The 15,754-nt window shown below is 42.7% G+C and overlaps 1 protein-coding gene across 1 annotated transcript in view; it reads right to left on the bottom strand.

Moving 5' to 3' along the window:
* LOC121553438 (protocadherin-15-like) overlaps positions 1–15,754 on the bottom strand; it is a 273,628-nt gene that overhangs the window by 224,550 nt on the left and 33,324 nt on the right. The window contains 1 exon segment of the mRNA XM_041866538.2: positions 9,155–9,273. Within this exon segment, the coding sequence (XP_041722472.2) occupies positions 9,155–9,245 (91 nt within the window). The 5' untranslated portion in view covers positions 9,246–9,273.

Consider the following 15,754-nt stretch of genomic DNA (forward strand, 5'->3'; position numbering starts at 1 on the left):
TAAAGGGTCTGAATACTTAACTAAATGTGATATTTCAGTTTGTTATTTTTAATAAATTTGCAACAATTTCTAAAAACCTGTTTTGCTTTGTCAATATGGGGTATTGTGTGTAGATTGATGAGGGGGGAAAAAACAATTTAATCCATTTTAGAATAAGGCTGTAACGTAACAAAATGTGGAAAAGGTTAAGGGGTCTGAATACTTTCCGAATGCACTGTAACTCATACCGCTCCCACTTGGGATTCAATCGCCCACTCACCTTGCTCACTGTGAGCTCTTAAGACAGCATTAGTTAGAGCCACTCTCCATATTTTCAAGCATAGTGGTGGCTGCATCATGTTATGAGTATGCTTGTAATCATTAAGAACTGGGGAGTTTGCAAGTAGTCTGGGTAGCCATTTCATTAGATGTTCAGGAGTCTTATGGCTTGGGTGTAGATAGGGCAATAAAGCCAGGAGTGGAAAGCTCTTAGAGACTTACTCAGAAAGACTTACCCAAAAAGAAGCACCAATGGTGCTTCTACAAAGTATTGACTCAGGGGTGTGAATACTTATGTAAATGAGATATTTCTGGATTTAATTTTAAATAGATTTTGCAAAAATGTCTAAAAACATGTTTTCACTGTCATTATGGGGTATTGTGTGTAGATGGGTGAGAAAAATGTATATTCAGGCTGTAACACAACAAAATGTGGAATAAGTCAACAGGTATGAATACTTTTTGAAGGCACTGTAGATTGGCGCACAGGTCCGTTTTAAGGATTAAAGGTTTTACTCACATCGGCTACGGAGAGCGTGATCACACAGTCGACCGGAAAAGCTGGTGTTCTCACGCATGGTTTCAGTGTTGCTTGCCTCAATGTCTATGAATTTGACAGTGTATACATTTCTCCAGCCCCATCCCTTAGCTGTTTACCAAAGAAGTGGTGGGGTGACCGCTTTATTGTTTTATTGCCCCTTTTATACCACATTTACATTTTAGTCATTTAGCAGATCCTCATATCCAGAGCGACTTACCACAGCCATTAGGGTTAAGTGCCTTGCTGAATGGCACGTAGACAGATTTTTTACCTTAGTACCCTGTATGTTATTACAGGTCCTCAGGTGGGTTTAGGTATTCATTGAATGGAAGGGACATTTCTCTGCACGCTCCTGGAAAACAGTTGCAGAGAGCAGTACTCAGCATCACAAACAACCGTTCTCCTTTACTTGAGGGAAAAAAGCTAGATCGATGTAATAAAGGACTTTGCTTCGAGTGTTGCAATCACACTCCCAGTGAACTGCTTGGAGTTGATCCTGCACATGGACCAGTCTGAGCTCCAGGAGAGGCCAAGTTCAGGACCAGCCAAGCCCAGCAAGCCCCCACCCTCCTGGGCCACACCGAGCCTGATTACAGCCTGCTGGCTGCCAGATTAAAACATCCATCCACACAGCCACTCCACTGCCCACACAGCTAGAGGCTGCTACCGCTAGACACAGTCTGCGCATCTGGCCTCTAATCAAACAATCCCCAAAATAGAGAAACAATTTCAGACAGAGACAAGGGAGGGGGATGGAGAGAGGGAGAGAGAGAGGGAGAGAGAGAGAGAAAGGAAGGGGATGAGAGAGAAGGATAGATGGAATCTGAGGAGGTAACACGTTCCAGCAAACCGTGAACATTCCCAGAACATTAGCTAAGATTCCCCATTAATTTCTAGTTAGGGATTTATCTAACTTTAGGTTTCCAGGTAATCTAATAACACAATGTACCAGTAATGTTTTTAGAACGTACTACCGCAACAAAGTGTGAGAGTAACGTTCTGGGAACATTCTTGCAACATCAGGCGAAGGTTTTGTACAAACATAGTATAATCACCAGCACAACCGGACAGTTTTTGTGTTATGATAACATTTGCCGCAACCTAACGAATGTTCTGGGAACTTTCACAGAACCAATTTTGGTTGGCTGGGATGGCTGTCAACACACACACACACACACACACATGTTTTTATGAGAATAGGGCAACCATCAAAGCCTCAACAGAGACATAATAAACATACTATTGATGAAACCCTTCAAAGATAATAGCTGCTTATCATTAGTACAGTGTATTATCACAGAAATAAGTCCATGTACAAACACACACACACACACACACACACACACTCACTAAACATCAGGAGATTTGGAGTGATTGTATTGAGAGGTAGAGAGAGGTATGAGAAAGGTCTGTGAATTGTCATCCAGATTGAGGCTTGACCTTTCATGAACCTTTCCTAAGCTATGGGGCCTGCTGATCACTGATCCTCATAGAGGCAGACAGTGGATGGACAGACAGGGGATATGCATGATGGGAATACTGCACTGCATAACGCTATGCCACACTGTTCAGACAGACACACAGCATGCAGACTGACTGTCAGAGATATGAGACAGGTAAAGCATATGAGGCAAAGTGAGGTGAGAAGGTGAAGAAAGAGCTCTAGGAAAGAGAGGATGAGAGCAAAAAGGATGATGGGATACATACTGTAGAAAGGCTGAAAGAGAAAGAAAGAGCTGTGCGATAACTATTCTCTTATCTTTTATTGGTGTTTTCATGTTATTTCTATGTTTTGATATATAAATTATTGTTGCATGTTTTTTTATATACTGTAACAACATTGTTGTCCGCTTGAATGCTGACAGACAGACAACAAACAAACAGTGAGACTATAGCGCACCGACCGACAGACAGAGCAGGGAGATTTATGGCTGGAAATGGCCTAAGAAGGCCTGCTCAAACCAAGGTGACACTGAGAAAATATGCACGCACATACACAGTTGGGAAGAAACTCACACACACACACGAACGCACACATTCACATAAACACATCACAGACACTGTTCCTTTCATGCTTCAAAAAGCGCCCGTGTTTCCATGCAGCAATCCAATCAACCCTCATTTGTGATTGTTCTAACTACCTCTAATTCCTACCTGCTCCCTTTGTAATTATCCCGTCTGCATTCGTTCAAATTATAGGCTGCATCCCCAGTTATAATCAGTGGGCTGGAGCTCCACTGCTAGAGGAACAGGTCACCGTACCGTGAGATAAATACAGAGAAGGCTCAGAGACATGGAGGACAAGGACAGGAAATATATAATCATGTGCCAGTCTGGTCACTTACATCCATATGGAGTAGATACATAAGAGATGTGTGTGTAAGTGTAAGGGCCACAACTCTGACTGAGGGTACCGGTTCTAAAGCACTAGTTCAAAACAACATTAGCTACCACACTCTGCCATTGACTTTTATGTTACATCAAATTACACGTAAAATACTTGACAATGGCTAGTGGAAATATGTATAATTGTCAGACCTCAGCCTAGACTCAATTACCCACAAAGAGACTGAATGTGGTCAGAAGAGAACCGTTTTTGTTGTTGTTGTTTGTTTAGGTGAAAGCCAGCCAGGCTTCTGCTAAGCCTGCTCAAAATGTGGGCGCCAGAAAAGCACAAACATACACATGGACGTACGTAATACAAACCCTCATTCAGATTACAGGCTACAACTGTACATAGACTACACACACACAAACACACACGCGCATAACATACTTAAGTGCCCACAGACAAAACAAACACTCCAACATGCACTCACACACAAACACACATATTGCACTGAATGAGTTGTACAAGGCCATTAATCAACAGGAAAACGCTCATCCAGATGCAGCGCTCCTAGTGGCCGGGGACTTTAATGCAGGGAAACTTAAATCCGTTCTACCTAATTTCTACCAGCATGTTAAATGTGCAACCAGAGGGAAAAAAACTCTAGACCACCTTTACTCCACACACAGAGACGCATTCAAAGCTCTCCCTCGCCCTCCATTTGGCAAATCTGACCATAACTCTATCCTCCTGATTCCTGCTTATAAGCAAAAACTGAAGCAGGAAGCACCAGTGATTCGGTTAATAAAAAAGTGGTCAGATGACGCAGATGCTAAGCTACAGGACTGTTTTGCTAGCACAGACTGGAACATGTTCCGGGATTCTTCAGACAGCATTGAGGAGTACACCACATCAGTCACTGGCTTCATCAATAAGTGCATCGATGATGTCGTCCCCACAGTGACCGTACGTACATACCCCAACCAGAAGCCATGGATTACAGGAAACATCCGCACTGAGCTAAAGGGTAGAGCTGCCGCTTTCAAGGAACGGGACTCTAACCCGGACGCTTATAAGAAATCCCGCTATGACCTCCGACGAACCATCAAACAGGCAAAGAGTCAATACAGGTCTAAGATTGAATCATACTACACTGGCTCTGACGCTCGTCGGATGTGGCAGGGCTTGAAAACTATTACAGACTACAAAGGGAAGCACAGCCGCGAGCTGCCCAGTGACACAAGCCTACCAGACGAGCTAAACCACTTCTATGCTCGCTCGAGGGCAAGCAACACTGAAGCATGCATGAGAGCACCAGCTGTTCCGGATGACTATGTGATCACGCTCTCCGTAGCCGATGTGAGTAAGACTTTTAAGCAGGTCACAAGGCCGCAGGGCCAGACGGATTACCAGGACGTGTACTCCGAGCATGTGCTGACCAACTGGCAAGTGTCTTCACTGACATTTTCAACATGTCCCTGACTGAGTCTGTAATACCAACATGTTTCAAGCAGACCACCATAGTCCCCGTGCCCAAGAACTCTAAGATAACCTGCCTAAATGACTACCGACCCGTAGCACTGACGTCTGTAGCCATGAAGTGCTTTGAAAGACTGGTCATGGCTCACATCAACAGCATAATCCCAGAAACCCTAGACCCACTCCAATTTGCATACCGCCCCAACATATCCACAGATGATGCAATCTCTATCGCACTCCACACTGCCCTTTCCCACCTGGACAAGAGGAACACCTACGTGAGAATGCTATTCATTGACTACAGCTCAGCATTCAACACCATAGTGCCCTCTAAGCTCATCACTAAGCTAAGGATCCTGGGACTAAACACCTCCCTCTGCAACTGGATCCTGGACTTCCTGACGGGCCGCCCCCAGGTGGTAAGGGTAGGTAACAACACATCTGCCACACTGATCCTCAACACGGGGCCCCTCAGGGGTGCGTGCTCAGTCCCCCTCCTGTACTCTCTGTTCACCCATGACTGCATGGCCAGGCACGACTCCAACACCATCATTAAGTTTGCCGACACAACAGTGGTAGGCCTGATCACCGACAACGATGAGACAGCCTATAGGGAGGAGGTCAGAGATCTGGCCGTGTGGTGCCAGGACAACAACCTCTCCCTCAACGTGACCAAGACAAAGGAGATGATTGTGGACTACAGGAAAAAAAAGAGGACTGAGCACGTCCCCATTCTCATCGACGGGGCTGTAGTGGAACAGGTTGAGAGCTTCAAGTTCCTTGGTGTCCACATCACCAACGAACTATCATGGTCCAAACACACCAAGACAGTCGTGAAGAGGGCACGACAAAGCCTATTCCCCCTCAGGAGACTAAAAAGATTTGGCATGGGTCCTCAGATCCTCAAAAAATTCTACAGCTGCACCATCGAGAGCATCCTGACTGGTTGCATCACCGCCTGGTATGGCAACTGCTTGGCCTCTGACCGCAAGGCACTACAGAGGGTAGTGCGTACGGCCCAGTACATCACTGGGGCAAAGCTTCCTGCCATCCAGGACCTCTATACCAGGCGGTGTCAGAGGAAGGCCCTCAAAATTGTCAAAGACTCCAGCCACCCTAGTCATAGATTGTTCTCTCTGCTACCGCACGGCAAGCGGTACCGGAGTGCCAAGTCTAGGTCCAAAGACTTCTCAACAGCTTCTACCCCCAAGCCATAAGACTCCTGAACAGCTAATCATGGCTACCCGGACTATTTGCACTGCCCCCCCCACCCCATCCTTTTTACGCTGCTGCTACTCTGTTAAGTATTTATGCATAGTCACTTTAACTCTACCCACATGTACATATTACCTCAACTACCTCAACTAGCCGGTGCCCCCCGCACATTGACTCTGCAACGGTACCCCCCTGTATATATAGCCTCCCTACTGTCACTTTATTTTACTTCTGCTCTTTTTTTCTCAACACTTTTTTTGTTGTTGTTTTATTCTTACTTTTTTTGTTTAAAATAAATGCACTGTTGGTTAAGGGCTGTAAGTAAGCATTTCACTGTAATGTCTGCACCTGTTGTATTCGGCGCATGTGACCAATAAAATTTGATTTGATTTGATTTGACATAGGCTCTGAATGTTTTTTTTTTTTTTGTATGACTTCTTTCAGCAGGAACTCACTTTCCCCCAAGGTGACTGGAGCAAATTAATGAGATGATGTGCGTGCCAGCCAAAACTCTATAAAAATGTGAATAATTGCAGCTTTAAAGGCATTACCTACAGTGGTTTCTCAAAGGTAACCCGTGCATTAAAAGAAGACTAACTTTCCAGAAGTTGTAAAACGGTACAAATAAATCCATATTCCAGGGGTAATTCAAACTATGATGTTTAGGTCAATACTCTCCTCACTCAACAGGGGCAGATGCTTGGCTGTTTATGCGTCTAGACAGTTTCCACAAGGAACCCACAATGCTTCGCTTTCACCTTGAGGAGGAGGCACTCCATTCCATTTTTGTACAAGTATCATGCTTTAGTAATACAGTAGGAGGGAAGGAAGGAGGGAGGAATGAAGGAAAGGAGAAAAGAAGGAAGGAAATAAGGACACTTATTGAATTAAAGTGACATATCCTCCCTCCTCGGGACATGTTAGGGCAGTCAAGTATGGTTATGTCTTTAGTTATTGTACTTTACAGTTCATAATTTACTGACTGTCTCAGAAATTTTAATGGATTCCATTTCTACTGACTGTTACAAAGTCTATATTTTCACTGTACAGTACATTACACAACAAGGAGCATCCTCTTATCCAGCTAATTCAACTATACTCAAATCAAATCAAATGTTACTTGTCACATGCGCCGAATACAACAGGTGTAGACCTTACAGTGAAATGCTTACTTACAAGCCCTTAACCAACAATGCAGTTTTAAGAAAAATAAGTGTTAAGTAAAAAATAGGTAAGTAAAAAATGTAAATAACACATAATTAAAGTAACAGTAGCGAGGCTATATACAGGGAGTACCGGTACAGAGTCAATGTGTGGGGGCACAGGTTAGTCGAGGTAATTGAGGTAATATGTACATGTAGGTAGAGTTAAAGTGACTATGCATAGATAATAAACAGAGAGTAGCAGCAGCGTAAAAGAGTCCGGGGGGTAGCCATTTGATTAGCTGTTCAGGAGTCTTTTGGCTTGGGGTAGAAGCTGTTAAGAAGCCTTTTGGACCTAGACTTAGCGCTCTGGTACCGCTTGCCGTGCGGTAGCAGAGAGAACAGTCTATGACTAGGGTGGCTGGAGTCTTTGACAATTTTTAGGGCCTTCCTCTGACACCGCCATGTATAGAGGTCCTGGATGGCAGGAAGCTTGGCCCCAGTGATGTACTGGGCCGTACGCAGTACCCTCTGTAGTGCCTTGCGGTCGGAGGCCAAGCAGTTGCCATACCAGGCAGTGATGCAACCACTCAGGATGCTCTCGATGGTGAAGCTGTAGAACGTTTTGAGGATCTGAGGACCCATGCCAAATATTTTCAGTCTCTTGAGGGGGAATAGGCTTTGTCGTCTTCACGACTGTCTTGGTGTGTTTTGACCATGATAGTTTGTTGGTGATGTGGACACCAAGGAACATGAAGCTCTCAACGTGCTCCACTACAACCCCGTCGATGAGAATGGGGGCATGCTCGATCCTCTTCTTTTTCGTGTAGTCCACAATCATCTCCTTTGTCTTGATCACGTTGAGGGAGAGGTTGTTATCTTGGCACCACATGGCCAGGTCTCTGACCTCCTCCCTATAGGCTGTCTCATTGTTGTCGGTGATCAGGCCTACCACTGTTGTGTCGTCGGCAAACTTAATGATGGTGTTGGAGTTGTGCCTGGCCATGCAGTCATGGGTGAACAGGCAGTACAGGAGGGGACTGAGCACGCACCCCTGAGGGGCCCCCGTGTTGCGGATCAGCGTGGCAGATGTGTTGTCACCTACCCTTACCCCTGGAGGCGGCCCGACAGGAAGTCCAGGATCCAGTTGCAGAGGGAGTTGTTTAGTCCCAGGGTCCTTAGCTTAGTGATGAGCTTTTCATGGCTACAGACGTGAGTGCTACGGGTCGGTAGTCATTTAGGCAGGTTACCTTAGTGTTCCTGGGCACAGGGACTATGGTGGTCTGCTTGAAACATGTTAGTATTACAGACTCAGTCAGGGACAGGTTGAAAATGTCAGTGAAGACACTTGCCAGTTGGTCAGCGCATGCTCAGAGTACACGTCCTGGTAATCCGTCTGGCCCTGCGGCCTTGTGAATGTTGACCTGTTTAAAGGTCTTACTCACATCGGCTACGGAGAGCGTGATCACACAGTCGTCCGGAACAGCAGATGCTCTCGTGCATGCTTCAGTGTTGCTTCCCTCGAAGCGAGCATAGAAGTAATTTAGCTTGTCTGGTAGGCTCGTGTCACTGGGCAGCTCGCGGCTGTGCTTCCTTTTGTAGTCTGTTATAGTTTGCAAGCCCTGCCACATCCGACAAGTGTAGTAGTACGATTCAATCTTAGTCCTGTATTGACACTCTGCCTGTTTGATGGTTCATTGGAGGGCATAGCGGGATTTCTTATAAGCGTCCCACAATATTGAGGGATTTATAAATACTTAACATAATGCCTTTTGAGTGATATTGATGACGAGGGAAGAGCTTGACACTAGGGAGCGTACTGTGAGTGCACTGTGATTAAGTATCATAGAGAATATCTATACATCCATCCAAGAAAGTAATTAGCTACTGCTCTGCTCTCCCTCTGCCCCCTGGCTTAACATACAATTTGTCCTCACCTTTTTCCTGACCCCCTCATCTTACCAGCCAATCTCTGGACTCTTTGTTGTTATGCTTTTTGATAAAGCTCACACGCACACACTCCAGTGAAAATGTCTACCTTAAACAGTATGCATGTTTTTACTCAGCACATATAATATACGATATAATAGAATAGACACTCAACTGTCAATGTTACAACGAAAATTGATTGATTTGCTGTCACAATACCCAACTTCACACATCCCGTTAAGGACTGTCCATCTACTATACCTTCTGTGTTCTGGGCCCAGCTGTAGGTGGTCAGAGAGAGGAGCGCCATGCCTATCCCCAGCCATCTGAAGAGACATGGCCCTCGTCGCATCTTCTGTCAAACGTTATTGCCTGCCCACCTGGACGGGAGGAAGACACGGCCACTTCATTAAATGGCCAGAGATAACACATTTCAGCCCAGATGTTCCTGTCCAGCACACACCAGTTAGCTAAGACTGCTCAAAATGGACGTACGTAATACAAACACTAATTCAAATTACAGGCTACGACCGCACGTGTACATAGGCTACACACACACACAGGCGGACAAACAAAGACATGCACATAAATCGTACAGAATACCCAAGGTTGTTACTGAGCCATTGTGGGACACATGTGCAGGCAATGTGCGTGTTGCTCACATTCTGTGTGTATGTCATCGTGTGTGAATTGGGTAGACATCACATTATCCCAACAGAAGTAAGTTGTAGACATAGCTGAAGTAAATACAGTTCAGGTCAAGGGTAAATGCATCTACACTCTTAAAAATAAAGGTGCAAGTTGGAACCAAACAGGGTTCTTGAGAGCGATGCCATAGGGGAACCATTTTTGGATCTCCGAAGAACCATAAATGGGATGGTTCTTTAAAGAACCCTACCAAAAAAAAAAAAAAGAACACTATTTAAATATCAAGAGCTCCAAAGATCCATTATTGGTTTGACAAGGATCCAGCATAAAAGGTTTTACAAAGATCCATTATTGGTTACACAAGGAAACAGCATTAAAGGTTCTACCAAGATCCATTATTGGTAAAACAAGGAAACAGCATAAACGGTTCTACAAACAACCCTAGCCCTAACACCAACCCTTTGTAGCACGGCATTGAAGGTTCTTCATAGATCTCTAAATTGTTCTCTCAGATATGGTGGTTCTTCAGCAATTTTGTTAAAATACATTCATCCTTTCAAATGTATTGAAATAGTAATCAATCACGACTAAACAATTCTCAAATGTACCAATAGTTTATTATAAAACCAAGTACCAAACAGAGTAGAATGTACAATTTCAAACAAAGTACCATTTAATTTCAAACTCAATGTACAATTTCCAACAAAGTACAATTTCCATTCATTTCAAAGTACAATTTAAAACAAAGTAATTGTTCAATAATAGAGGTACATTATAATCAAAGAATTGAACAAGAATCTAACTGTAGAGCCCTGCACTAATGTAATGAGTGTTCCAAAATGTCATAATGACAATTAACCACAAACAACTGTGCTGATCCTCTTTGAAGAGATATGGCAGCAGGAGAATGTCTCTGTTGATCATCTGGCCTGAAAAATAGAATGAAACATCTTAATTCATTGCTACTCCTATATTGTTATTGAACATTGCTTTAACTTTCCTTGCACAAGTGTGAGTAAGCATCCCCTGTTGCGCCACCTAGCCCGCACACCACCCATCTACCATAGAAAAACCAGTAGACACCCATAGCAGCTGCCCACTTTAGACTGAACTTTGAGAGTAATAATATAAAACCTCTTACCCACTTTCTCTGTTCGGCAGCCATCTAGCAACTGGGCACATGACATATTCAGTGGACTCTTTGGGGCCTTCTCAACTATGTTGACTGCCATTTTACACAGATTGGTTATCAGTAGCTTGTCCACGTCCTTGTGCATGAGTGCTGTCATCTCCTCCAAAAGCTAGAGAGAGAAGAGAGAGAGAGAATAAACCATAAATTATGTAAATCCATGCTGTACATACATTCTGTAAATTAATTCATCTATTGCATTTTATTCATGAACTAAGTGAGATTAACTAAATAGGTCCTCAAAATACCAAACAAATATGTCCAATCCACCACAAAAACATACAGTAACAGTTTAGGCTTTCTAAGAGTTAATTCCATAATATATTTTGTAAATACATTCTGTACATTCATTCTTTTTTAATTTATTGTATTCATTAACTAAATGAGATAAATTAATAAAATAGGTACTTAAACAAAATACCCATAAAATATGTTATTATTTTTTTACTGACAGTAAGGGGCACTGTTTGGCAACACTAAAAGCTAGCTACATTTCTCACTGCCAGCAAGTGGTGCTCGTTGGCCCATATTATAGGCATAGCATTGCTGACTAAAAAGAGAAAAGATAATTAAATGGACAACCCACTTATGAATCACTGATTCACATATGAAACAACAATCACCAAGATTACTATCTATCTAATATTTCAATAAATTGTGTCCCTTCCACAATATTGTCAGGTTAATATGTTATAGCTAACATCCTGCATGATGCTAGATAACGTAAATAGCTAGTTAGCTACACCGGGCATAAAAGTTTGCTGTACACCACTATGTTTAGCTAACATTAGCTAGTCACTGTTCATATTTAGCCAGTGATAGGTTTTGGTTAAAACAATTAACATCTCACATGATGATATTACTGACAAACTATTTTTCTAGCTAACTTGGAAACCAAGCTAGCTAGCTAACTCATCTGATTTGGCCAGAGATACTTTTGTGATCTGACTTGGTGCGAGCATACCAACCTTGGTAGATAGCTAACTTAGATAATGTAGCTAGCTATCTAACATCACATCACATCGTGTGGAAATATGCTGTACATTGCTGTACACCAGAGAAGCAATATTGTCTAGCTAGTAGGCAGCTAACGTTAGTATAAACAAATATACTGGTAACTAGCTAGCTAGCTAACTAACATTTACTAATAACCTCAGGTTTAACATTTTGTCTGTGTTATAACTGTATCTATGTTACTGTGCTCCGCCAAGTCAGATCAGTTAGGTGGTAGCTATACTGTTCACTGAGAAATGTAGGACTTTTAGGAATATGGTTTAAAATAAATGATAATAAATTGCGCTAGACAACGCTAGCTAACTTTGATACTCACCAAAGTTGTCCATCAGATGATGATGTAGCTATGCTGCAATTTACCTCAGAGGATCTGATGAGAGTGGGACATAAACTACGTATCCATAGTTTTTAGTCATGCCGTATAGCGATGGAGTAAAGCGATGATATGCTATGAAAGGGACACATCTGCAGGCTTCCATACATTTCAACCTTTTAGAATTCTAAAGAACAGTAGATGCCATGTCAAGAACCCCCCACTTAACTCAAAGGTTCTTTATCGGTCAAGAGTTCTACAAGGAACCTTAAGAGCTGATGAAGAACCATTTAAGAACCTTTTTTTTCTTCTTCAGTGTATTCAAGTCCTCGCTGGAGACATCTATCACAGTAGACCACCTAGTGAGTTATTGTCACTGTATGTAGCCTATGTGATTGAATTACACAGTACACAGCACATACACATATTTCCCTATACAGAGGCAAGGTGTCTCAGAGAAGAATATAAGTGTTTCAGCTTTTATCTGTAAGGGGTATTTTGAGTCACAACTTCCTCAGTCGGTTTATTCTGGGAGAATGAGATACGCTGCAAAATTTGCTTTTAAACCATACAGTGCCAGGGCAAGCAGTCACAGATATCCCCTGCACCATATCAAAGGCCTGTTTAACACAATCAGCATCTCTGTCAGTCATTTTAGCACACATGTTGACAGAATAATGATTTGTGACACAAGAACACATACATTCCACCAAGACAAACAGACACAGACGTAACGTTTAAATATTTTAAAAATTGTAGTCATTTAGCAGATGCTCTTATCCAGAGAGACTTACATCCAGACAGACACACACGCATGCACACAAATCATAGATATAACTAGCGGATTACACAAGGGGATAATGGAGAACAAACCCAGCTGTTGTATCTCTTCTTCCACTGCGACAATTATATTTTTTTAAATGTATTCTCTCTCTCTCTTTCTGCCTCTTCATATCTCTCTCTCATCTCAGTGTCGTTCCCTTTGAAGCCAGGTTAATTTCCCACATACATCTATCGGTCTTAACAGAGGCTGATCAGTACACGTTTGAAGCCAGTCTTCAGGGCCCAGAAACTCTGGGGAGGGGGAGGGCCATCTTTCAGCATTCTCCCCAGATGACTTCCTGTCTGAGCCTAAACTGTCTGTCATATCCTCCCTGTCCTCATGGGGAGAAAGAAATCCATGTGACTCTAGGAGAAGAGAATAAGGGGAGCACAAACTTGGAGGCATTGTGAGTCAACTGAATGTTCTCCTGGCCTACAAGGTAAACAAAGCCATGAGCATGTTTTCTAGCCACAACCCAGGCTTTACTGTGACTCTAAAGGAACATGCTGTAGTATTGGAGGACGATGGAGGTGAAACTAGAAAATTGTCAGTTGATGTCATGTCTCCGTTCCTTCTTTTGCTTATCACCATTGCTCCAACTAACCCAAATGGGATGGTGGACTACTGAATGTGTAAAGTTTAACTATGTCCTTTACTTTGGATTATACTTTTTATATGAGGACAACATCTGGGGAAACATAACTACAACATGATTCTCATCCTCTAATCCCTGCTGTGAGTCTATATCTCAGTCAGTATCTCTTGTAGGACATTTATGTGGCTGGAATAACATAGTGGAAGTGTGTGGGGAGGGGGGAGGGGAGTGAAGCAATCACGGTTATGGATTATGGATAACATGGAGACTGACAAGGCTGGGCTTTATCCAGCAAGGGTATGAGCCCTACTCCATCTGAAATAAAAACAGGAACAGCTTCTCAGCTCGTTCTCCTCTCTTTCATCAGACTTTATTTTCCCCCGACTAGCTCTTTTCTGCTTCTGAGTGTCGGAAGTGTCTTGATAAAAGGGAATCATATCTTTCCATTACACATGAAAGGAGTGAAGAGCTGATCTAACACTCATGGTACCTGTATAATCTGTTTTAACATCCCATCTGCTGGCAGCCACTTCAAGCTTGTCTTCGTCCTCGTCAATAATGAGGACGACTTTTGATATCTATCACACTCGGCAACTAAGGATTCACATGCAGGACATGGCATTTGAAGAGGATTTTCTATGTTCGGATGATTCTACTGTATAAAGGTTGAGCATATACTGTATGTATATAAGTAGGGGTCAACAAAGGTGAAAATACACTTTGGCATTACAACCTAACTTCAGTTGAACATTTTAGCTGTTGGTCAGGGCCATACAACAGATTTCCAAGGTTTCCTGTAGAAAGCTATATTCTAGTCTAAAGAGTTGTGGACTCAAGTCACATGACTTGGATTCGAGTCTGACTCGAGTCACACATTTGATGACTTGAGACTCAACTTCATAGAAAATAAAATAACTTGAGACTTGACTTGGACTTGGAGCCTCAAGACTCGGGACTCGACTTTGACTTGAGACTGATGACTTGAAATTATCTGGCCAGGTTTTGTAATGTTTTGTCACTCATTTTGTGGCACAGAGTCTACGTGGATTAATCTACACACAGCCAGAGACAGTAGCTGCAGCATTGCCCTTGCAAAAAAACTGCAACAGATTGGCTAGTGAAATGCACACTCGGCACTCTGATTGGACCAGCAAACTGTCAATCAACACAGGTCGGGTGAGCTAGCGAACAAATTGCTGATTTGCTGTTCAGCTATAGGATCGGGTGCAGCACAAACATCAAATTGTAGAGAGAGAGGATTGCCATAATAAATACATATGCAGCTCCAAAAATTGTTTGGTGACCAAGAATATTAACTGTTTACTTTGCAAGCTCACCAGCAATGGGCAACAATTACTAGCATATGTCTACTGGTCTTTTGGTATGTAACAATTGCTTGATATTGATAGTTTACTTATGAAGCTTGCAATTGGAATTTGTTGTTAAAATCAAATATTACTGTGGCGAAGACGCACAACAGGCACTGCGCTTCAATTGCACTCTCCAAACTCCCGCCAGTGGAGAGGGCTTTTTTTCTCCTGTTGAAATGTTTGCTCTTGCTTTCACACATTTAAATTCATAGGCCCTATGTGATAAATCTACATTCCATCTAATACTACAATAATTGCTAGCGTTTCATCATTTCATTACCTTACTTTTATTGCAACATGTAGACATTTCTATTTCATGTTTGATAGGCCTACTACAATACATTTTCATTTGATAGCCAACCATTTCTTACCCTGCTCTAAGTGGGCACGATGTTTATAGTGCACATGAACATTCGCAAGACTCATGAGGTAGAAGTTATGTTTATTTAATTCATGGTATAGTTTCCTTTGTTCATATTTCCCGGGTTATGTTGTAGTTCTGTGTGTCTGTGTCCTATGTCTCTGTCATTTTTGTTGTGCGTAATAGGAGCATGCGCGCCTTAGTTCGCATAGAAATAGGCTACGTGACCTGCTCTCCATGCTTTGGAGTCAGAACGTTGAACAAGAGAAAATGATTGTTCCATGTATGCATGGTGTTGGAAAATCATTAATAATCATTAAGTCTGATTAAGATAAATGTACCAATGTAACAATGGATGTGGAAATTGCCTGTTACATTGGTTACATTGGTTATAATTGCCAATTGGGTCATTGTATGGTCCTGGGAGCCAAGTGCTTATTATGTAGGCCTACTTGTTTGAGCTCCTGTTAGACAGATTCGATTTGGTTTCTCAGATTGGACAGGTTAAGCCTGACACAGAGGCTATTTCTTTTGGGCTATTGCCCGTG

This window comes from Coregonus clupeaformis, chromosome 37 (genome assembly GCF_020615455.1).
Source record: "Coregonus clupeaformis isolate EN_2021a chromosome 37, ASM2061545v1, whole genome shotgun sequence".
Lineage (NCBI taxonomy): Eukaryota > Metazoa > Chordata > Actinopteri > Salmoniformes > Salmonidae > Coregonus > Coregonus clupeaformis.